Source organism: Guyanagaster necrorhizus (genome assembly GCF_019112545.1).
Source record: "Guyanagaster necrorhizus MCA 3950 unplaced genomic scaffold BT62scaffold_38, whole genome shotgun sequence".
Taxonomy (NCBI): domain Eukaryota; kingdom Fungi; phylum Basidiomycota; class Agaricomycetes; order Agaricales; family Physalacriaceae; genus Guyanagaster; species Guyanagaster necrorhizus.
The window spans coordinates 362667-385695 of record NW_025064917.1 but is presented as its reverse complement, the minus strand read 5'-3'; the positions used below and the strand labels follow the sequence as shown (position 1 = coordinate 385695).

The 23029-nt window shown below is 43.3% G+C and overlaps 5 protein-coding genes across 5 annotated transcripts; 2 read left to right on the top strand and 3 right to left on the bottom strand.

Annotated features, from left to right (window-relative positions):
• Positions 1 to 15072: 15072 nt before the first annotated feature.
• Positions 15073 to 16634, top strand: BT62DRAFT_489006 (D-lactaldehyde dehydrogenase). Its single transcript, XM_043181143.1, has 8 exons — positions 15073 to 15387; positions 15444 to 15531; positions 15586 to 15646; positions 15700 to 15881; positions 15935 to 16005; positions 16063 to 16071; positions 16128 to 16356; positions 16413 to 16634. The coding sequence occupies exons 1-8, from the start codon at positions 15178 to 15180 to the stop codon at positions 16601 to 16603; spliced, it is 1041 nt and encodes a 346-aa protein (XP_043034946.1). The 5' UTR covers positions 15073 to 15177; the 3' UTR covers positions 16604 to 16634.
• Positions 16635 to 16702: 68 nt separating this feature from the next.
• Positions 16703 to 17648, bottom strand: BT62DRAFT_988980 (alpha/beta-hydrolase; the record flags this gene model as incomplete). Its single annotated transcript, XM_043190131.1, has 6 exons — positions 16703 to 16795; positions 16876 to 17112; positions 17135 to 17224; positions 17307 to 17353; positions 17472 to 17499; positions 17559 to 17648. 6 exons carry the CDS (start codon positions 17646 to 17648, stop codon positions 16703 to 16705), a joined length of 585 nt encoding a protein of 194 aa, XP_043034945.1.
• A 447-nt stretch (positions 17649 to 18095) lies between these two features.
• BT62DRAFT_937211 (uncharacterized protein) lies at positions 18096 to 18636 on the bottom strand. Its single transcript, XM_043187272.1, has one exon. It carries the CDS (start codon positions 18614 to 18616, stop codon positions 18188 to 18190), a length of 429 nt encoding a protein of 142 aa, XP_043034944.1. The 5' UTR covers positions 18617 to 18636; the 3' UTR covers positions 18096 to 18187.
• A 514-nt stretch (positions 18637 to 19150) lies between these two features.
• Positions 19151 to 20803, top strand: BT62DRAFT_937210 (DUF544-domain-containing protein). Its single transcript, XM_043187271.1, has 6 exons — positions 19151 to 19313; positions 19368 to 19390; positions 19441 to 19599; positions 19652 to 19954; positions 20009 to 20532; positions 20588 to 20803. Exons 1-5 carry the CDS (start codon positions 19195 to 19197, stop codon positions 20497 to 20499), a joined length of 1095 nt encoding a protein of 364 aa, XP_043034943.1. The 5' UTR covers positions 19151 to 19194; the 3' UTR covers positions 20500 to 20532; positions 20588 to 20803.
• Positions 20804 to 22193: 1390 nt separating this feature from the next.
• BT62DRAFT_908401 (small GTPase) lies at positions 22194 to 23013 on the bottom strand (the record flags this gene model as incomplete). Its single annotated transcript, XM_043183706.1, has 4 exons — positions 22194 to 22451; positions 22503 to 22711; positions 22767 to 22873; positions 22925 to 23013. The coding sequence occupies 4 exons, from the start codon at positions 23011 to 23013 to the stop codon at positions 22194 to 22196; spliced, it is 663 nt and encodes a 220-aa protein (XP_043034942.1).
• Between the last annotated feature and the right edge of the window lie 16 nt (positions 23014 to 23029).

Genomic DNA, 23029 nt, shown 5'->3' with positions numbered 1-23029 from the left:
AACTCCTCTATATCCTCATCCAGCCCCTTCAATATCATCATCTGAAGATCCTCCACCTCCTGATTCCTCTCATCCTTGAAAATCAGTTGGGATTTCTCCCAGGCCTCCACCTCAGACTCCAAAACAGCTCCAAAGAAGACGATATATTATTGGAACCATAGTCATCTTGAAGATCTGCCACAGTATTGCAAAGATCTGCCACCTTGTCTGCCAACTCATCCATGTGATGCATCAACTTGTGTATCAATTTTGAAAGTTAGTGGAGACTGATGGAGATCTCTACACTGCTGATCACCTCACTCACAGTGATGCTCTTGTTGAATAAACAGATGGTTTTCTTGACCTTGCAGCAAGAGCAAGTCTGCTCTTGACTGGCACCTTCAGTTACCAGTCATGCATAACATTATGTGTCATCTTGATGACAATGCACACAACTCTCTGAAAACAAAAAGCTAAGTTAAGCCATAAAAGAAAACCAAGACACTTACTTTCACCATCCAATGATTCTTTGCCTTCTGCTGGTCCTGCCACTTCCAACTTTGCCTGCTTTTTGGGGCTAACAACCACCTCTGTTCCACTGCCATCCACTATGCTCCTCGACCTGAACTTGCATTTACAGCCCTTCTCTGCCAGACCTGCTGTCCTTCTCTTTCCCTTCTGCACCCTCTTCCTCCTCTTCAGAGTCCCCTCAGATTCCTTGGACTCATCATCCTCCTCAGTCCCCTTATCCTGCTCATCATCAGACCCTGGAGGCATATAGTGAGTCACCTTCTTGAAGTGAAGACCAGGACTAGGACCAAACCATTCCACCAACACTTGATGCAGCTGAAAATCAATGGCCTTGGCAGAGGTCATTTGCAACCCATCCTCCATAACTATCTCCTCCAGCTCTACCTCCTCAGCCTCAACCCTCACTGCTGCCTCCACAGCCTCCCTCTCCTCAGCCTCTCTCCAAGCCACCTCTCTCAATGTCTCCTCTGTCTCCTTCACCCACCTCTCCATGGCCTGCTGAACCTCCTCCCTCTTTCTCTCCAATTCCTCCCTCTGCTCTTTTTTCTGCAACTCCCAGGCCACACAGTCTGCCCAGGCCCTTTTCTCCCACTCCTGCTCTTCTTGCTATTCCAAATGGCTCTCTATGGCCTCCACATATTCTTCCTCTGTGGTTCACCATTCCAGATGAAACAATTCCTTGGCCTCTTCAGGGCCATCAGAGGTGGATCCCCTCACCAGAGGCTCAGGAGTGCATGAGTGACAATACATGGTGAGTGATGATATAGATGAAGATGGTAGTTTCAGTTCAAGCTGCAAAACTCCCATAGCTACCAACAATCTTTTATGTGGCTCTATCAGCCATCAGGATCTGCACTCTTGAGGGCAAGAATGCTAAGAGGGGGATACTGTTATGCACATGCTGCCAGCCTCCATGTCACCTCAATCAACCATGAATCCAATCACACTACCCACTGGACTCTGGCTGCTTTCTATTACCTACTAATTTCATTTCACCATTATCATTTTACATTCATATTTCACATTGTAATATCTAGACCCTGAACTCAGTAGCAAATACTGACACTGGAACCCAATGGAACCTGACTCAGAATTAGCTACCATTAGTATATAAAGCCATATACATCATTGTAACTACTCAGTTTGAATATCAACTTGAATAAGCCATCTACACTTTGCACTCACTTCAACTCCTCCCTATCTTGTCCATTGGATTCCACTCTGAAGGATATTCCTGTTTGCTCCTCTGATAGAACTCTATTCCATCCATCCAGAACCTTGCACTCTGACTCAAGAGTGACATTGCCAATAGCTTCATCGATGCCTATGCACTCTGCTGGACTCTGCACATACACTCAAGCCCATTCAATTGGCATGTTCCTAACAGAGCCATCAAATACTACATCAAGTTGGATGTGCAATGAAGATACAATAATGTGCAGATAAAGGATGAAGATGAGTGGAAGGCAGCATTCAGAACTAACCAAAGACTCTTTGAGCCTATGGTCATATTCTTTAGACTCACCAACTTGCCAGTGATGATATGCAGGGTACATGTCCAGCTCTATAATTTGCAAATTCTGCATAACACACTAGAATATACTAGTAACTGAGAATCATTAGCCAATAGAGGACTATGGCTGAGGCTCTAAGCTGATAGTCATGCTAGTCACCAATACTAAGTCTAAAAGAGACTTTGTAAAAATAACATGGCCTAAGGATAAAAATCCTAAGTCAGGTTTGAACTTAGAAAAGTTTGACATCACACCTTGGAAAATACTAAGTCCAAGTTGGACTTAGAAATGGTATCTCAAATAGGGCCAATTCTACATGCCACTAAGACAAGTATATTTTAAGACAGCTAGAGGCATAATACCATAGCCAGTTGTAGAGTATTGAGTACAGATAGCATCATCCAGGAGCAGTAAGAAGAGAGACTCAATGATCTGTAGCTAGCACAATGAGTTTTGACTCAAATACCTAAGTTGGAATTTTCTAGGTATCAGGTGACCTAAGAGACTTAGAATTGAGAGGAATAGAGTGGATAGGACTGACTGACCTGGTCTGATCAATCAAGCTACTAAGAATAACTCAGAGGATTAAAACTCTGAGTAAACAGAAAGGAGTTACATACCCATAGGCACTGTAGGCTTAAAATAAAGCTGTGCAGTGACCAGGCAGGTCTGAGCAAGTCTAGGAGAGTCCAGGAGTGCCACCATTCTGGAATAACAGTATGATTCCGCTTTAAACAGGAGAAATACTACTTTGAATGCTTTATTTATAGATTCTATACCTGTTGTTGATGTATAAAAGAAGAGAATGGGGGGAAATAGCAAGCAAGTGACCCACCCCTGCATTCAGGCCTTCTAGCCCACTGTAGCTAGTCCCTGGGACAACGGATTTTGAGTTCTGCTTTGACTTAGTGATTTATTTAAGTTGCTTTATCACTTAGAGAGGATTGGATTGGAATAATAACTGTATTTTGGGTTTCAGATTAATTTGGGTTCCAAACTATAAGGGTTTCAGCATCAGAGTACAAGTTCTTCAGTTTTGAGGACTGCTAGCCAGCCAAGAGTGCAGCTAGTCAAGCCTAAGTGCTTGATAGACTTAGTATTTGGGTTTTGGAGTTTATTGGATTTTGGAATATTCTAAGTTGATTGGGAGTGCAATTGTGCATTGATTCTAAGTCCTAATTATACTTAAACATTGCTATAAACTACTCTCACAAGTGTTGCATCTTTGAAAGCAAGATAGAGTTAAATAACTGTCTTTATTGACTGTTTCTTTGATTTTACTTAAGACTGCAAGAGTGCTTCTATCATACTCAAAACAACTGACCTCAACTGTATTTGGTGATTGTGTATTGAGTGGTTAGGTGTTGGCATTTGAGAGTTCATTCTTCATTTGCCTCTCTTAGTCACTTAGCCATTATCAGGCATATCAGCAACCTTTCAGTAGATGATGAATGATATCTTCAAAGACTTTATTGCTACAGAAAAAGTCACCATTTACCTGGATGATATCTTTATCATGTCAATGATCCAAGAGGAACACCAATAGCTAATACAACAAGTACTAGCTCTTATGCAGAAGCACAAACTCTTCCTGAAAGCAGAGAAATGTGAATTTGAGGTACTAGAAACTGAGTACCTCAGGGTCATCATTAGCAAGAGAAACATCCAAATGGATCTGATCAAAGTAGCCAGAGTTACTAAATGGCCTGAACTAACAAAGAAGAAGGAACTACAATCCTTTCTTAGATTCACCAACTTCTATTGACAGTTCATATGGGACTACAGCAAAATCATATGGCTCATGACTCAATTAACTGGCAATACCTCCTGGGCTTGAAGAGAAGCCTAGCAGACAGCCTTTGACAACCTTAAACAATGGCTGGCCAAGAATGTCATACTAGCTATATTTGACCAAACAGGGAAGTTTCAAATTGAAGCAGACTTGAGTGAGAGAGCAATAGGGGCTGTATTGTCTCAAGAGTAGAATGGAAAGTGGTGACTCATGGCCTTTCTTTTGAAGGCCCTGACCATGACTGAATGCAACTATGAGATATATGACAAGAAGTTGTTAGCAATAATGCTTGCTCTTGAAGAATAGTGACACTACCTTATTAGAGCCATCCAGACCTTTGAAATCTGGATGGATCATCAGAATGTGCAGTACTTCTAACAACCACAAAAGCTTAATCAACAACAAGCATGCTGGATAACAGAACTAAGCCAATACCTGTATACCCTCTATCATAAAGCTGGCACAGCAAACAAAAAAGCTGACCTTCTCAGTTGACAAGCAGATCACAATCAAGGAGTGGATGACAACAACAGGGTGACACTACTAAAACCCAAACACTTCAGGGCTATGATCATGCTGACAGAAGAAGAGATCCATGAACAGACCAAAAGCACTACAAGAGACAGTCACAAGTGGAACCAGTGTATGGCCTCATCTCTAAACCATGAATAAGGAATAGTGAAAGAAAGAGGCTTGATCTGCTATGATGGGTGGATCTATATTCCATGAGATGAAGGGCTTTATAGCAAAATCATTGCCATATGTCATGATCATATCACAGCTGGCCACCTTGGCATCACCAAAACCAAGGAGCTAATCCTATGAGAATACTGGTGGCCAAAGATGGGTCAAGACATTGAACAGTATGTCAAAGGATGTGAAACATACTAATATAAAAAGATAACCACATGACTGCAGACTGCCTCACTTCATCCAAATGAAATTCCAACTTCACTATGGATGCACATTTCAGTAGACATAGTCACAGGACTCTCTGAGTGTAATGGCTATGATGCTATTCTCATCATCATTGATCATTTCTCCAAGGCAATCATCTCAATTGCCTGTTTAATAGAGTTAACCTCAGAAGAATAGGCAAAGATCCTGCATGACAAGATATATGCCAAATATGGCATACCACAAATTGTCATCTCTGATTGGGGGCCCCAATTTGTCTCCAAGTTCTTCAACAACTTGTATCAACTCCTCTATATTCACCAGAATGCTTCAACTGCCTACCATCTGCAGACCAATAGGCAGACAGAGCAGGTCAATCAGAAGGTCAAAAAGTACTTATGACTATTCATCAACTACAGACAGGATGACTGGGCTGAATGGCTTATGCTGGTAGCCTTCTAGCACAACAATTGCATTTATAGTACTACTGGCAAAACACCCTTTTTTATCAACTGTGGATGACATCTTCATGTTTTGCACACTGACTGATTCCACACAATCACTCTTGCTAGCACTGACTTCACCACTATAATGACAAAGATCCACAATGAAATCAAAGCTGCCTTGGAAAAAGCTATCCAGTTGATAAAAAAACAATATGACAAACATTGCTCTACAGCCTGACACTATGCAATCAGCAACAAAGTCTGGCTAGACACTACAAACCTGCATCTTCCCTGGCCCAAATGAAAACTAGCTGACAAACATATGGAACTCTTTCCAATCTTCACAAAAGTTGGAGCCTCTGCAAATAAACTGCATCTTTCAACTAGCTGAAAGGTGCATGATATATTTAATGAATCCCTCCTTCATCCATTCATCATGCTGGCATTCCCAAATCAAGACTGCTCTCCACTGCCACCCCTCAAACTCATTGATAATAAAGAACATTATAAAATCAACCAAATATTGAATCATAAATTGCAAAAATTCAAAGTAAGAGGAGACAGTATAATAACAATAGTCAACTATCTGGTTAGCTGGAAGAGCTATGGCCCTGAATCTAACCAGTGGGTAAATAAAAAGTGGATGGATGCCAATGATGCAATATATGATTATAAATTATCTCTAAATTAAGCCATTGAGACAATAGTCTTAAGGAGAGGGTAATATTATAATTTTTTTCATTCTTTACTCTTCTTTTATGAATTAACCTCTATTTATGCTTAGTGAGAGCATCTAAACCAGCACTTAGAACTGTGGAAGAAGCTTAGTCATCACAACAAGCTAATCTGTCATTGTTCTCTGACACAGCAACTAACCCTTGATAATGCATAATTGACCTTTTATGTACAGTAATGATGCCCAAGGATAATGGATATAAGAACTTGAAAACATACAATAGATAGTCATATATTTAGCTCTATGATGTATAGTATATAAGCAGGCTCACTCTTGCTGGTAACTTCAGCTTCAAGCTAAAGTTTATTTCTATACTATTCTATCCTCAAGCCAAACACAAAGGCCTTGTATCATAATAATCATTAATCACATCAAGTGAACTCTGACATTTCACTCAAAGTGTGAAGTGATATCAGTTTATCATGTGTTAATGATCACATGAAGCTTGGGTCTAACAAAGATAGTATAAGTAGTGTATAAAAGAAATATAGAAAGAGAGAAAGAAAAAACAAGCAATACTGAGACTACTTGACACTCATACTAAACTGTACATCAGTACAACACTTCTCTAATAGAACCAGCTACACAGACCATCTATAGATCAATACCTGTTGACTGTGAGTGCTATAGCATCTCAACAACTCTACAAGGCTTGCATACAACATTAAGTGAACTTATAAATTCATAAAATACTGTCTTACCTTGCTTCATTCCCAAAAACACAAAAGGAATCTGTTGCTCTTGCATGTCACCCTCATACTGCCTAGACCTAACAAAAGACTTTGAAAGGTAACTGGAAAACACTAACCATTTCTCTAGACCCCACTGAAACCACATATAAGATTCTGAAAATAAAAGTTTGCATCACATATAGACTGCATCATCCAGTATCCAGATCCTTATATGATATTTCTACTATAGAAAAGTTCATGCACATACTGTGAGTCACTGTAAACAAATCAGAGTCTCATACCTTTGTAGCTACACTCTGCTACATATCTTTGGAGATTAGTCACTATACAGAGGTATACAGACTAGACTCACTTGAATCAGCCTTCAGATTCTGTGCTTTGGTTTCACTTACCACAAGAGGTTTTGTGTTTTCTGCCTGCAAAGAGTCTCTGGCTAAACAACTTTTTAGTTCATCACTACTGCTAGCCAAACCTCCTCCCTTTTTCTTCCCAATTCCTTTTGCTGCATCCTCCTTCAGGCCTTTTGAGCCACACAGTCTGCTCAGACCTTTTCCTCCTGCTCCTGTTCCCTTTGCCATTCCAAATAGCTCTCTATGGCCTCTGCAAACTTGTCCTCTCTAGTCTGCCATTCTAAATGAAACAATTCTTGGACCTCTTGAGAGCTATCAGAGGTCAACTTCCACAGCAGAGACTTGGGAGTTTTCAAGAGATAATAAGAAACAACAGATGGCATTATCAAAGGAGGTGGTGGTTGGAGTTGAAAAGCAAAACTCCCATGACACCAAAAGTTTCCATCATGCACCCTTTCACCAGATATTGAGATCTGCACTCTTGAGAGCAAGAACACTAAAGAGGAGATACTGTTATGCACATGCTGCCAGCCTCTGCTTCATCTCAATCAACCATGAATTCAAACACAAGTTCCATTGAACTCTGCCTATTTCTCATTATCCATCAATTTCATTTTACCATTACTATTTCACATTTGTATTTTACACTCTAGTATTTAAACTCTGAACATAGTAGTAAATAGTTGACACTGGAACCTAATAGATTCTGACTTGGAATTAGCTACCAATAATATATAAACTATATATGAGCATTATAAATACTCAGTTCAAATATCAATTTGAATAGCCATCTACACTTTGTGCTCACTCAGCTCCTCTCTATTTCATCTGTTAGATTTCACTCCAAAGGATATTCCTCTTCATCTCTCTGACAGAACTCTATTCTGTCAATTCAAATCCTTGGGCCTCAACTTGAGGGTGATATTGCCAATAGCTTTGTTGTGCCTATGCACTCTGCCAGTCTCTACACATGCACTCAAGCCCAATCAACTGACACATTTCTAACAGGCTATCCCTCAGGTCCAAAGAGCATTCTCTGTGATCTGGGTTATAGAGTAGACAATCTTGCTGTAATCTCAGATAAATCAGTGGTAAAAGTTGATGAACCCAAGGAAGAATTGGAGTTCCTTCTTCTTAGTTGGCTTCAGCCATTCTGTTACTTCTGCCACCTTGATGGGGTCCATTCAAATGCTTCCTTTGCTGATGATTACTCTGAGGTACTCAGTTTCTAGCACCTTGAACTCACACTTCTCAGCTTTGAGGAATAGTTTGTGTTTTCTCATTAGTTTCAGTATCTGGTGGACTAAACATTGGTGTTCTTCTCAATCCTTTGACATGATTAGAATATTGTCCAGATAGATTGTGACCTTTCCCATGGCAATGAGATCCTTAAAAATATCATTCATCATCCATTGAAATGTTGTGAGGGAATTGGTCAATCCAAAGAACATGACTATTAGCTCAAAGAGTCTATGATTGGTTTAGAAGGTTGTCTTCCACTCATCTCTCTCTTTAATCCACACATTGTTGTATTCTCACTGAACATCAAGTTTGGTGTAGTATCAGGCACCCTGCAATCTGTCTATTAATTCAGAAATCAACAGAAAAGGATAACAATTCTTGATCATCATCTTATTGAGTTTCCAGTAGTTCTGAACCAATCAGAGCTTGCTGTCCTTCTTTTTTACAAAAAAGAAGAGTGACACCATAGGGGACTTTAATAGCCTTATTCATCCACTAAACAGATTCTCCTCTAAAAACTTGTCTAGCTCAATCTGTTCTAATGTGCTAAGGTTGTATATCTTGCAATTGAGGTTGGCACTGGCATTGAAGATGAGTTTGATCATGTGATTCTATGGCTTCAGTTCTGATAGTTCATCAAAGCTCTCTTTGGTGGATAGATCACAGAAGTCATATGCCTATTCAGATACCAGTTCTTTGAACATCTTAGCCTCCTTTTTTTTGTTGGCTCTTGCTGCCAAGTCATTGGTATGATGCACTGCTCAGATGTGGATCCTATAGTCCAAGTCTATAGCCAATATTGTTTCTCCTTCCTCTATTTCCTCATCTCATTGATCCTCTGGGTCTTCATCAGGTAACTCAAAGGGAATTTTTTAGCAATAGCATTGTGCAAAAGTGATCTACCCTGTCTTCCAATTGATTAACAGATTATGCCATGTGAGCCAGTCATGACCAAGAAAGATCTCTTTGGATCCCAACTTGATTATAGCTAGGTCAATCCACTCTGAGTGATCTCTGATCATTAACCAGAGTTTGACAAACTCCATAATTGAGTCAGCTTGATTCTTGGTTCTGTCAGCATTATAACCAGGATTGGACCAGTAGTGGCTTGGGTTGGTAGACCATGCTTGATGATAAAAGCATGATTGATGGAACTCTCAGTGCAGCCACTGTCAATCAGAGCAGTGATCATGTGTACAGATCATTGATCTGCATCTTAGTGGTTAGATCTCTCTCCATGGCCTTCTGCTACCAAATATATTTCTTAGGTCCCTTTAGTTTGTCTAGCCACTCTAAGGCCTGATTCCTTTCTGCCTTTCTCATTCTCTCAATCATTTCATCAATGATTTCTTCAGTTTAAGTCTTGTGTATTCAGTTCTTGAGCACAGCTTTTGCTTTAGTCTCATTTCTAGCATTTTGAATAGCTCACCAAGTCCACTCAGTCTTGAATGGTCTTAGCCAGTCATTGGAGGCCTCTCCTTCTGTTTGGCTCATAGGCAGTTGAATGTGTGATTTCTTTAGTGCATTTCAGAAAACAAAGTCAGGTATATTTGAATGCACATATATATAAGTATCTACAAAACTAGTATAAGTCTGACCAGCAGGATTCTGAGACATACCATTAAGTCCTTTGGCTGACCAAGTGGAATTGCTCACTTGTTGGCTTCATCTTTTACCTCCTCAATCTTTGTGTCCTTCCTGAACTCTTTAAGCCCATTGGCCTCCCTTTGTAATTTGGCAATCTGTGCTCATATGTCTTCTCAGATGCATTTCTTCTTCAGGCAGTTCCATAACAGATGATCCTTCTTCTCACAATTGAAGCACTTTTCTTCCTTTTTCATCCAATCTATGTCTATTGGTTTCTCAGTCTCAGTGTAGGTCATTCTGGTACCAGTCTTCTGGATGGAACAGAAGGGCACAAGAGTCAAAGGGGTTGTGTTAAACTTAGCAGGAGCTGGTGTATCAGCTTTTTTTTGATTGCTGGATCTTCAGTCATCCTGCTGGTAGGCACTTTCTGCCTCCTGTTAGTGCTGCTCCTTGTTCATTTCAATGATCCATGCCTTTCATTCCTTGTATCTCTTCAAGATGTTAAAGCCAATGTCAGCAATCATTATAGTATAAGAATAGAGTACCCTATTCTTCAGATATTCTATCAGGCATCTGTCATTCTTAGTGTAGTTGATGAGCCTGGCTAGTTTGGTGAGTCATTCAAACTTATCAAAGTACTTGATGGCTATTTTGTCCCCTATTTGAAGATTCTTCATTTTCTGTTTGTGGACTTCTTAGATGGTCAGGTCAATGAATTTGTTGCACACCATTTGTTTGAATATGGGCCAGAATAGCAAGCAGTAGTGCTCTCTGGTTATAAAATAAAGGTCTCAGCTCTTTAAGATCTACTAGACCTTAGCCTTGTCTTCAAAATAAAACATCACAAAGACAACCTGATAAATATCAGCAGACAGGTAGGCAGAATATACTTCAAAGTATTGCTTACAATTGATTAGAAAGTGATCAATGTCATCAGATTGCCCCTTAAAGAGTCAGGATTTTCATATAAGGTCTGATTTGCACTATATAAGAACCAAATCAGAGGTGAATGGTCTCATCAGGTTTGAGTAATCACTAAAGGGCAGTACTTTCTGATGTGAGGTCAGAAAAGAGTGAAGAGAGTCATCATAAGCAACAGGGCTCTCAGGAATTCCTTTTTCTGGCTTTCTGATGATCCTTTCATTGACAACAGTGAACCCTTGTCTGATGGCCTCAGGATCATCTCCTTCCACCTATCCACTGGTTCCAGCTTTATCAGGAGGAGGTTGCCCTCTCATTAATCAGTTTCTCTTCAGCTTCCAGAGATATCTGATCAGATTCTCAGCTGACAAGGTTTGCAGCTTCCATCAATAAGTGGAGATCATGCCAGTGGTTCAGATTGTCAGTGCCAAGTATTTAGCCCACTTAAAAGAGATGGATGATGTATTTGGCATTGGTCAGATGCTGAACCATGATTAATACTCTGGTAGTGTGGCCAGAGGGTCTTTGGAATGCTGTTGGTTATATAGATGAATAGCTTATTCTATTATAGCATACTGTAAAATGTCAATTTGTTCTTCTAGACTCAGTAAACTTCTTTCTGAGTGGGATCATTTGCTACTTTAAGTCTCAAGTAACCTTGTAAACTCTCTCCTGATACAGTTGTTTAAGCTCTTTTTCCTGTTCTCTTTGTATTTCTTCTTCTAATAATTTCTTGTCTTTGAGTTTAGCAGAGTCCCTAGAATAATCAAAGATTTCCAGAAGGAGATCATCCACTCTATAGTCCTTGCTGTCCTCATCAGAGGAGTTGTTGTGCAGGTTGAAGGTGGATGACACTCAGGGTTTCACTATTGCAAGCAAGCTATTCTTGGATGCTAGATCTGAGATCAGCAGAAGTGAGAGATTAGAGAAGGAGTTCTTTGGTGGACTCCTCTCAGCCTTCTGCTACCTCTACTGCTATATGATACTCTTGAAATCAGTTAGTATTCTGCTTATTAAGGAGTACTCCAGCAACTCAGTCTTGAATGAGTCACTGGATGATCAATTCAGAGATGTGGATTGATGGTGAGGGATAGATTCTATAGGTGGAGAGAAGAGTTTCAGAAGTTTAGAAAAGAGAAACTTCTCATAGTGAGAGGAGAGATTCTGTTCTAGGCCAGCTTGGCTCTTGGAATGAGCTTGGTGTATCACTTTGGTTTCTATATCTTTTATAATTTCTCCTTCTGTGATTCTGTCTTTGGGCTACATCTTCATATTAGTTTTTATAATAGGCTTCTTCTGTGCTGTGCCATGCATCAGACTCAGATTGAGTCCTGACTGGCTAGGCTTCATGCTCCTGGGCAATAATATGTTCTTTCTCTTCAACACCAGCTCAGCTTTCTATTGGTCTAGCTTCTTAGGTGAATTCCTCCATCTGCTCAGTGACTCAGTCAGGTATTGGGCTTCCTGATGGGCTTTCTGCAGACTCAGATGGGTTGGTATCCTTGACTCTCAAGTGCTCAGAGGTTTCATAAAAGGAGTCATGAGCCAAAGCCAATTGGGTGGCATTAAGGGAGTCTCAAGCAATTCTGCCAATTTCATGAGTAGAAGAGGTGGTAGAAGAGTCAGGAGACAGTCTCTTCTCAAAGAAGTCACTGGGGAGATTCTCATCCTCATGGTTCAGGACCAGAGAGAGATTTGGCAGATCATGATAGATGACATGTCAGTCATATCTTCAGGGACTCCTAAGGAGATAGCTTCTTTCTAATCCTGTCAGAAGAGATTCTGAATTTAAGACATCAGAGATGGTTTCAGGTATGGTTCTCTGCATAGGCTTATTGGTGATTCTGGCAGATTCTGGAGGGAGGTTATGGAGAGAGAGAATGAGTATAACATTTCTGATTCAGCAGTAGATTGTTTGGAGCTCATGGTAATATCTGATTACCTAAGCAGTGACAGATTAGTTTTCTCAGCAGAGATAGACAATAACAAAGAGCCTGAGCAAGATGCCAACAATGGTGCTCAAGAGCTTAGCAAAGTCAGAGGTAATATTGCAGATTGATAGCATTCAGTTTTCTTTGCCACAAATATGCATAAGAAAAGGGAAGCAGGAAGCTTTGAGCTAACTGTTAGATCTAGCTGACACATGATCTAAACATGTGATAAACTAGCACTGCATCACATTCATACAGTCACACTAGAGTCCTCTTAGTGTGTTTTAATAGGTGAAGTGCTGTCAAGGCCAAAGACAGACAAGGCTCAAGAGAAGATAGTATGGAATAAACTTATAGCTCAAAGCTGAACTACTATAGTGAGAGCTATCCTACTTATATACTGTCTAGCTATGATAAATATAACTGTTTTCCTATTGTACTGTTCTGTGCTGTGCTGCTTGTTCTGTCTAGTCATCAGAGAGTAGACAATAGGGAATTGTTCAAAGATGAGGTGACCAAGTATAATAGTGCATATTATTGTGATTATTTAATCTTCTCACACTTGCAAGTAGGCATTCAGATAAGATAAACACTCTGATAAGATAAGAAAAAGATGATAAAATAAGAAAAAATTATAACAATTGAATAGTCTTCTCAGACAAACTGTCTAACCTCTTGACAGGTAATCCATAACTCATAATGGATCATATATATATGAAGAATCTTATGTCAACCTTCTAATTCTAGTATCTAATAGCACTCATACATGTGGTGCCTGGGTAACCTAATTTGACTTGTACTCTAGAGGCAGATTTCTCTATAACCTTATATGATAGGTTGAACACCAGTCAACCAATTAGATAGCCTTTTTATGGCACTTGTGCAATAATCACTTGTACTTGGGCTTTATCACTGATCTCAGGATGGTGCCATGTCTCATGTGATCTGAGACTCTGTATCTGCACAGATGAGCAAGGCAATTAAAGGAGATTTTCTTTTGTCTCACCATCAGAAACTCCCTTATATGGAAACACATATAACATATAGAGCAGTCTCCTGAAAAAAAAACTGCTTGGATACATCAATCCATCTACAAGAACTACTACTAACATAGCAGGAATATGAATGTTACATATTTACATAATTTAGAGATGAAAACAGTTGGTATTGGCTGAGTACCAACTGCAAGGTCAACTCAATTAATGAGACAGCAGATCACTCATTGTGTCAAGCACAGCTGGGCTCTGTTTGACACAACAAGTGATCTGCTGTCTTATCAATTGAGTCAACCTTGCAGTTATTATGGGTACTCAGCTAATGTCAACTGTTTTTGCCTCTCAACATCACTCTGTTGCTGAGATTTCCAGGGTCTGATCACCTCACCGATGGCCTTCTCTGTACCTACAATTGCCATTCAATGCACAGACCTGGGAGGAAAGCCCAGACTATATATCAAGACTGTATCAATGTGCCTATACCCCACCTTCAATATCATTCAGTTCACGAAACAGAAAAGGTCGGTGAGCTCACCTGAATCGCCGTCAGTATCCAATCCTTCGTTGCATCACATGCCTCAACCGTCATTCCACTCGGACCACCACCAATACCTAGATATATGAGCGAAAAATCACTGTATGCAGGTGTACTAACCTGTGATTGGTATCTTCGTACCGTTGTTGAGCTCAACGAGGGGAATTGGAGGCATCGAAGTGACTGAGGATTCTCTATCACCTGAGAAGGATGCTTTGTATGCATGGATTCCGGGTCGAGATACAGATGACAAAAGATAATTCCGTCAATCTAGTTGATAATGGCTGCGCATCTCCGGACAGAGATTGAATTGAACTCGTCTCGGCTGCCAGCCCGACGTCTCGTTAATTTTGGGTTAATTCTCTTTCTTGCAATTGAATTTCATTTCAGAGAATCTCTACAGTTTCTCGTTGCTACGGTGCTAGTCTTGCCTATGCTTCTGCGATCGGTCACGCTTCGATGATTGCTCAATGCTGACCACTAGGTACTACTCTTGCTACACCATTTTGTTTCATTCCTTGCTCATGGTAAGGTTTAAATTGGCTGGCTCCAGCATTCTAAACTTATCACAGATTTACCAGCAATAACCAGACATGTCGACTGTCCGGTCGCAGGCAACCTTGAAGCAGCTGATTTCAATGAAGGTAACTACCATATTCTGCTCTCATTCTTGCAGATAAAGAGCTTTGGAGTTTTTTTTTAGATTCCTGGCCTTTCGATGGCGGGTTCTCGAGGCTGCCTATCACTCAGAAGTACAATCTAGCACAGAGGTGAGGAGTCTGAGCTCGAGATATCAGCCTCAAGGCCACAACGCTTGAGTTTGTTCTTCGTTCTTCGTGTCCGATATGCTCTCAAGTCCAAGAACACAACACAATGGCCGCATTTTAAATATATGATAACGGCACATGCAAATCACTTGATCACAGTTATCTCATCCTGGATTGACCGGGGTGAGATTCTCGGCATGAAAGGACGCGCGTCGAGGTCGAGCTACCTTTCCGGGGATAGTCTTTTCTCTCCAACCATAGCATGCCTGCGGTCCAGCAACACCCTGACACAAAAATACTGGTAACTGGAGTGAATGGTTACATTGGCTCCTGGATTGCTCGGTCCTTGCTTGAACGGGGGATAGCTGTTCTGGGTGCGGTGCGGAGCGAAAACAAGGGTAGGCATTTGAGAGAGCTCTTTGCTTCCTACGAGGAACGATTCCAGCTTGTTCAGGTACCCGACATTATGGTGGTGCGAACTTCTCGTTCATTCATGATATACTTTCCATGAACTGATTCACTTGACAGGATGGTGCATTCGATGAAGCCGTTCTGGATGTGGACGGTGTCATTCATACAGCTTCACCCGTCGTATTGACTGCCGTGGATCCAGGAGGTGAGATATTTCAACTGGCCTCATTTCCTTTTGCTCAGTAAACACTCGAATTAGAGGTTATTGGACCAGCCATGAAGGGTACGCTTGGCTTACTGACTAGCGTCGCCAAGTTCGGGTAACCATGTCCCGTTTATCTCCCGACGAAATATATTAATTTTATTCGACTAGAACAAACGTTCAGCGCGTGGTCGTCACATCATCGTGCACTGCCGTCTTCCACTTCCCCTCCGAACCCACGGTCTTCTCCGAGACGGATTGGAACGAGCAAGCAGTCAAAGAAGTCGAGGAGAAAGGAAGTAATGCCTCTTTTGCTGCAAAGTACTGTGCGTCTAAGACTCTGGCGGAGAAAGGTTAGTAGTGATCCTCATACTCGATTTCCAGGGTGCTTATCCGGCGAATACAGCTGCCTGGGATTTCTTTAATGAGAGCAAAGGCACATTACCTTGGGACCTCACGGTTATAAACCCACCGAACGTAAGTTCCTGCCCCAGCATAATAATTAAATCTCATCTCTTCGACCCCTCTTCTTAGGTCCACGGTGTGAGCTCTCGCTCTTCTTTCCTTTTTATTTTTTCCACACTCACCAAACACATCAGCCTTTCATCAACGAAGTCCCGAACCCCCAATCCCTCGGGTACGCCACCAACGAATGGTACAACATCGTTGTCCGCGGGGACATGAGTGCCGAAGACATGACATCCAAAGGGCACTGCTGGGTCGACGTGCGTGATTTGGCGGAGGCGCACATCAGGGCGCTGTTCGTAGATGCTGCGGGGGGTGAGAGGATCATCGTGTCCGCGGGTCCGTATGTATGGCAGGATTGGCGTGAGTGTTTCATCTCTTTCCTTTCTGTACATCAGAGACTTACATGTGCGCGAAAGTGGATGTTGCAAACTCTTTGGCTATGCAGTCACGAAGGCTACCTGTAGGCGTGCCGGGCGCTGGAGCGGGGGCCCAATATCTGATGAGTTATGATACGGGAAAGCAAGAGAGGATATTTGGGCTGGGTTTTAGAACGAAGGCGGATACTGCGAGGGATGTCTTGAACCAGTTCGCGCACCTTGGGTGGTGAATCTCCTTTATAAGTATCACTACGAATCGCATGTATTTTATTTTTGGATGCAAATTTGAATTCATGGCGAAAATATTTGACAACTGATCTCGAAAGCAATCAGAGTAAAGACAAAGAATAGATCCAGAAATCGTCCCTGCGAAGCCACCGCTGAACCATGGCCAAAGATTCTTTCGGCTTATCGTCAGGGACCTGAAGAAATCAAATTAATCGTCCTCTTTCACACTCAGACTTGAGAGAAACATACGAGCCATATACCCCGCTCCATCAACAGTAGCAAATGTCAACCATTTCGTGCTCCGGATCTTCCCAGCAGGTTTCTCATCGACATACCACTCCCTCAATTCCTCCCTCGCAAACTCCCTCTGCCCACTCTGCCCCAACGCGATCGTCCACCGCTCGTTCCCAACCCAATTACATATCCAATCATACGCACCCACGTGTATGAGCACCCTTATGCCGCGTTCGAGAAGGGCGGAGACGTAGTCCTTGGTGGGGTGGAGAGCATCCTGGGCAGAAGTTGTTCCCTACATCGTGGTTGCACGACGTGAAATTGGCAGTTAGGGAGGGATCGACACCGAGGAGGGTGCGGATGGCGGGGTCGTCGAGGTATTGGAGGATCTATCTAGGAGTGAGGGTATTAGACAAGGGGAGAATGAGGAGGTTAGGTGATGGACTTTGTCATTGGGTAGCACAGCGTCACGGAGATGTCCCCGTCGCATTTGCGGCTCATGTCGTATGGGTTAATGCCTAGGAATGCTTAAGAGAAAACTGGAGACTCTGAGACTGTGTACCGGTTTGTCGGTGAGGGGCGCTGAGAACGGAGCTGCAGAAGGAGTATGCAGCTCATGGAGTCCAATTGGTCCACGCAGGATTGGGTCATCCATTTTTTGCATCTTGGGAGCTGACGAGACTGTAAGAGCAGCTGGCAAGGTATAAATGGATGTATGCATACTGCGGGTTTCATGTAAACGCAGGTTTTGATATCTAGGATTGGCGGGACGGAGGCTGCGGTGCATTGCACGTCGAAGTAGGATAGAAGCATTGTTATACTATCCGTTATTCCGTTTCCTTGTTGAACAACTATGAGCTCTGGGACTAGAGGAGAGCATAGGTACATCATTACAGACGCGAGGTTGATAGGTGTCTGACTAGCGGCCAAGAGCTTGGTTTTCGACCAGGTTTTTCTCGCCCAGCATTGCGGTGTATGTTCTTGAATCCAGTTCGAGAGCTAGCCGCCGGGAGAGGCAGGCGAAGATTTATTACGATGAAAGCTCTAGGGCGGTAAATGTTGGATTAGCAAGCAGGAGCTCCGTCGTATCCCGCCGGCCAAGCTCGATACCCCTTTATGTCGGGATGGACTATATATATTGAATACGGTCTGTCGAGCACCCTCACCGCGTTTCTGCTTATCGCTACGCTGTGTGAGGTCTACGTTATAGCTAACAGCATAATCTATTAGGTGCTACAAACGCGCGTCACTTTCTTAGAGTAAAGTCCCCTGGCTGTTGGCATAGAGGCTTCACTTGGGCGAGGATGGTACTCTTCACGTCCTTGCCACCAAAATCGTAACGTCCACCCCAGCTACAATACATATGAGAATCGATAAGCCTTGAGATGGAGGCGAACTGACAGAGGTCGACCCATATGGACAACACACTCGAGTTCCGTGACTTCAGCTAGTGTTTGAGCACCTATCTTCCCCACTTGTCGTCCAGTCATCAAGTGGTCGAATCCAAGGTCTGTGAACGGAGGCACGGACCGCAACGTGACTTCAAAGATCCGTTGATGCGAGCCTACCAATCGCGTCTGGGCAGGTGGTGAGATGCGTCCCAAGATAGATACAAAGAACGAGAACAAGTTTGTGTATCGAAGCCTGGAGAGCACACGTTCAAGGATAGAAAGGTTGGATTCCTGTCGTAGCTGTGGGTCGAAATATTTTTTTCCAAGTAGTGCGCTTCGTCCCACATGATATAGATCTTTTGGCATGGGCTCCATCGTAAGGTGCGACATATCCGAGGCGTCGCATATTGCATCTTCTAAATCTTGGTAAGCCCCCTCGAGCTCAGTGGCATCGATGGAGGGTGAATATTTCTAGACTGTCGAGCAATGATATATGGATCATTGAAATGAAAATTTATATTTTCCCTCGTTGCGGCGACAACATCCTTGAAGAAATTGGTCCGAAAAACATTGGGTCCGCTTGTTGACTGGCCGTCGGTCATACAGGTACGAAATGCATACGCAAGCGTCCTTGAATCATTCGAAGATTCCGATTTGAGCATGTTGACCACATCTTTCGTCCGACGAAATAGTGCAAGCAGGAACCTGCACATATCCTGCAGGGAGTTGGCCTCTGGTCAGATATGAATAGACCTAGCACGGGGAGTATCGGCATTTCGGCATCTGTCGCCAAGAATGCTACCTGCATACGCCGGTCTCCTTGGAAAGGGACAAGGTGCAATATTATTTTGGTAAAACAAAACCCGGGCTGACGTCTTTAATTTACGTATTTATTTACGTACATGCGTGTATAAAGCACGTGTCATTTCCTCTCCTTACACCATCACAACGCCTTCGACCAGGGCGCGATGTCTCTGGAAAGCCCTACAATGCAGTCGTCAGCGGAAGTCTGGTACATGAAAGAAATACGTTTCGGAACAGAGCCATCAAGACGGCCCATAAGGATTATCACCCAGAATTTCAATGGGTGTGTCGATCGAATTTCGTTTTCTTGTCTGTATTCTCAGTTGTTTTTATCCAGGCCGTGTTCGTTCATTGCTATATGTACGACGCACCCCATATTCTGCAGCTTAAGCTAAACCAAATACCAATAGGCAACATCCTAATCCTACGCGGAAACATCACCATTGAACCTCCAGACCGACAAGCAGTCTCTTACGAACACCTCTGCCAGCTCGTGGCCGAATACCTTTTACTCAACTGTCCAGATGTCGACATTTCGTCTGCCCTATCTATCATGCCTTACACTCAAAGTACGTTCCAGTTCATACCAACCCGTGTCCCATTCATTAATTCGGTAGGAAGAGGGCATGGACCTGAACCCGTTGTTTACCGCTGCAACGTCTTTCCGTACTGGTGCTGGCGAGCTGAAGCTGTTTGAGCAGGTTGGTATTGAGCTCGTGCATGGATGGCTCGTCGATCCGGAGAGTCCTGAAGCAGAAGTGTTGACGAGGACGGCTGGCGATTATGATAGCGCGGCGATGCTTATTGCGGATGCGGATCATACTGCAAAGGGACAGCTCGTCGTCGGTGATAGCGACGAGCCGCAAGCAGGGACATCAGGGAGCGCGACTCTTAGTGAAGAAGATAGGCAGAAGATCGAAGATGGTACGTGGCTGAGCTTGTTTTAAGAATCTCATGCAAACCCCCTGTCAATCCCAGCTATCGTGGTTCGGAGATTCCTCGACAACACGCGCTCTCAGCTGACCTACCATGGTTTGTTCACTCTCGCTAACACTGTCCGACCGGGTATACTTGTCGCTCTTTATCGGAATCTACACCTATCCGTCTTGTACAAACACGAACAGGCACTGTATTCCCTCGTGACGGACTTTGTGTTCCTGAAGGAGCCCTCGGTGGTGTGGGAGCGCCTGGAGGATGTCGATGGGGGCTCCTCGACGTTTGTCGACTCAGATTTTGTGCGGGCGAGTCCGGCCGGAGGTGATTTCGCAGGACAGACGGCAGAGGAGATCGTTCACGCGGAAAGTTATGCGCCGTCGGATCTGGCGCTCGCCCAGCAGCTGCAAGCTGAGGAGCATAATCGGGCTCGGTACGAACGGGAGTTGTACGAGCGGGATTTGGCGATGCGTCAGGCTGAGATGGTAACAAAGAAGGACAAGCGGAAGGGAAAGAAGGGCTGTCTTATCATGTAGAGGATAGATGGCTGTTACTTGTAATTGTAGAAGGTAATGCATTTCTTCTCCAATTGGTTTGTTTCTTTCTCTCAATAGCAGCACATAGAAACTCGCCTCCACTTCCATCAGAGATGTGCATGCACGCAGAGTATCTGTGGTTCGAGAGCGCAGAGCTGGAGAAGGCTGACTATTGCATTGTGGATGCGGCTGTGTCTGCTGTTCTGCTGTTCAAATACTACTAGTTTCTTTCACTGCTGCGCCGGACTTGAGAGTTGGTGTTTTTACATCGCATAACAAGACCCAGATTTGAACGCTAATTCTAAGTAATAACGACGGGCGTACTACGTTCAAATCTTAGTCGTCAATTTTGATCCATGACAACATTCTATTTATTGTCTGCGTTTGATAGAATAACAAACAACACTAAAACTTCGTGCACAGCAGCAAGAGGGTGTAGTGATCGTCGTTCCTATTCTTCAATCCTTCCATACTGCTAACTGTTGTCAAGCGATGATGTCACTCTGTTCGAGTCTCAGTGCTCTCTGTTTCCCTACCCGAGTATTTCCCCAGCTAATATGCCCATAACGTCAAAGCATTTTTTTCATGAAATTTGTCTACCCAGTTTCGTTTGCAAGTCTTTCGAGTTGGATCTCCTGATGCAGTCGAAAAACCAGATTTCATCAGAAATATGGCTCTCGGATAGATAGTCTTTGAGCTCAGGAAGCATTTGTCGAACAGTCGCCTCCGTTGCTGTTCTCTTCATTGTCCGTGTTGTCTGTCTGGCAAAAGAGGGAAGAAGGTATTGGCAAAAGCGACCACCGTGCTCGAGGTAAGCTTCTCGTGTTCATAGCGGCACGGTAGGCTCATGGGTTTTTAAATAGAGTATCCAATTTTAATACAGGTCGAAAAACCTATATATATGATATTATCGTCTCTCCCTCCGAGCAAGAGCAACACCATCAATGGGGACGCGTGCCTCGCAGCTTTGCTCGTCGGCTGCCCTTTCTCATCTCGAAGCAGAACGTAGAGGCGTTGTATTCGAAGGATTCAAAGGCGAAACCTGTCCGAAGAAGCTGCCCAGAGCTGGGCGGCCAAAATCAACGAACGACTTGTCCCGGTCACACCAGACCTTTGATGATGAAGAGGTGGCGAGACGATTTACGAGACAGACAGACAGTGCGAGGCCGAGAAGCTTGCATGGATCTATACTCTATGACTACTCTCTGCTTCCTTGCTACGATGGCCCTTCCGTATACTACTATTCATCTCAAACTCCGAGAATCGAACCGTCCATAAATATGCAATCTTTAGTAAAATAGAAATCGATAAAACATTGAATTGTTAAAGAGTGTAAAGGACATAATAGCCAAAGGAAAAGGAAATCATCTTGTAAGGTATGGGAAGAGGGAAAATGCATGACTAGATATGATAAAACGAGACATCAATTGGCGACAAGAGGGGAAAGGAATGCGATGTGATCTTTCTTCTCACGTCCATGCATTTCACTAATGGTACACTGGACCTCACAAGGGACGCCAACCATCTACAAAGAGTGATCCAACGGCGCTCCAAACCATAGCAGGAGCATCCATTCCCACGTAGCCGGGGTTCCCTGCTCTGTGTGAGATAACACACACACACAAGACAGAGAATCGAAACTCACCCGAAATTCAGACTTTCTCGCGCGCCCAGGCCGGCGCATCAAACTATACTCATACATCAACATAAATCAGCACCGGCTCGCCTACACCTTCGATTTCCGGAATCACACACTTGAGGTCAAATGCCTTGGCCAGAACGATTTTAAATATCTTTTGCACGTTTATTGACGAGGACGTGGAGCAGAAGATGAGGGATGCATGCATGGCTCGCGCAAAGCGTTTCGCTTGCTTCGTGATCTCTTCCTGCTCGTCTCTAGGGAAAGTCGCAAATTGGTCGAATTTGGTGCCAATCAGGAAGGGTATCGCTGTCTACCACAAGGTGTGAGGAGGAATCTGTCGTGTGGGAAATTATACACGCACCTTGTTAAATCCCCTCGCCTGCCGGTACCACTCCTTGACGGAATTCAACGTGCTCTTCCTCGACAAATCAAACATGAACAGTATTGCTACCGCATCATTGCACACGAGCGGTAGCATGTTCACAAACTCGCGCTGGCCGCCAAGATCCCATATTGAGAACGTTATCGTCGTTCGCCGGACGGAGATGGTCTTCTCCATAAAGTTTACGCCTGTGTGACAAGGAACTTAGCGGCAGGAAGGAGAAACAGGACAAGTCCAACGTACCCAGCGTCTGGATATAATCCTCGTCAAAGCTTCCCTCGACGTATTTGACCATCAGACTCGTCTTGCCGATCTGTGAGTCGCCCACCATCCCGACCTTGATTACGACACTAGCAACAGTGAGCACACAACAAATGACCTCTACCACTACAGCAACAGACCTGTTCTTCTCATCGTTGTTCTCAAGGTGGGGGTGCACATTCGAACTTGTAGGCGAGGTAGACGTCGATGCCGATGCCGACATCGACATTGATTACGAAAGGGAA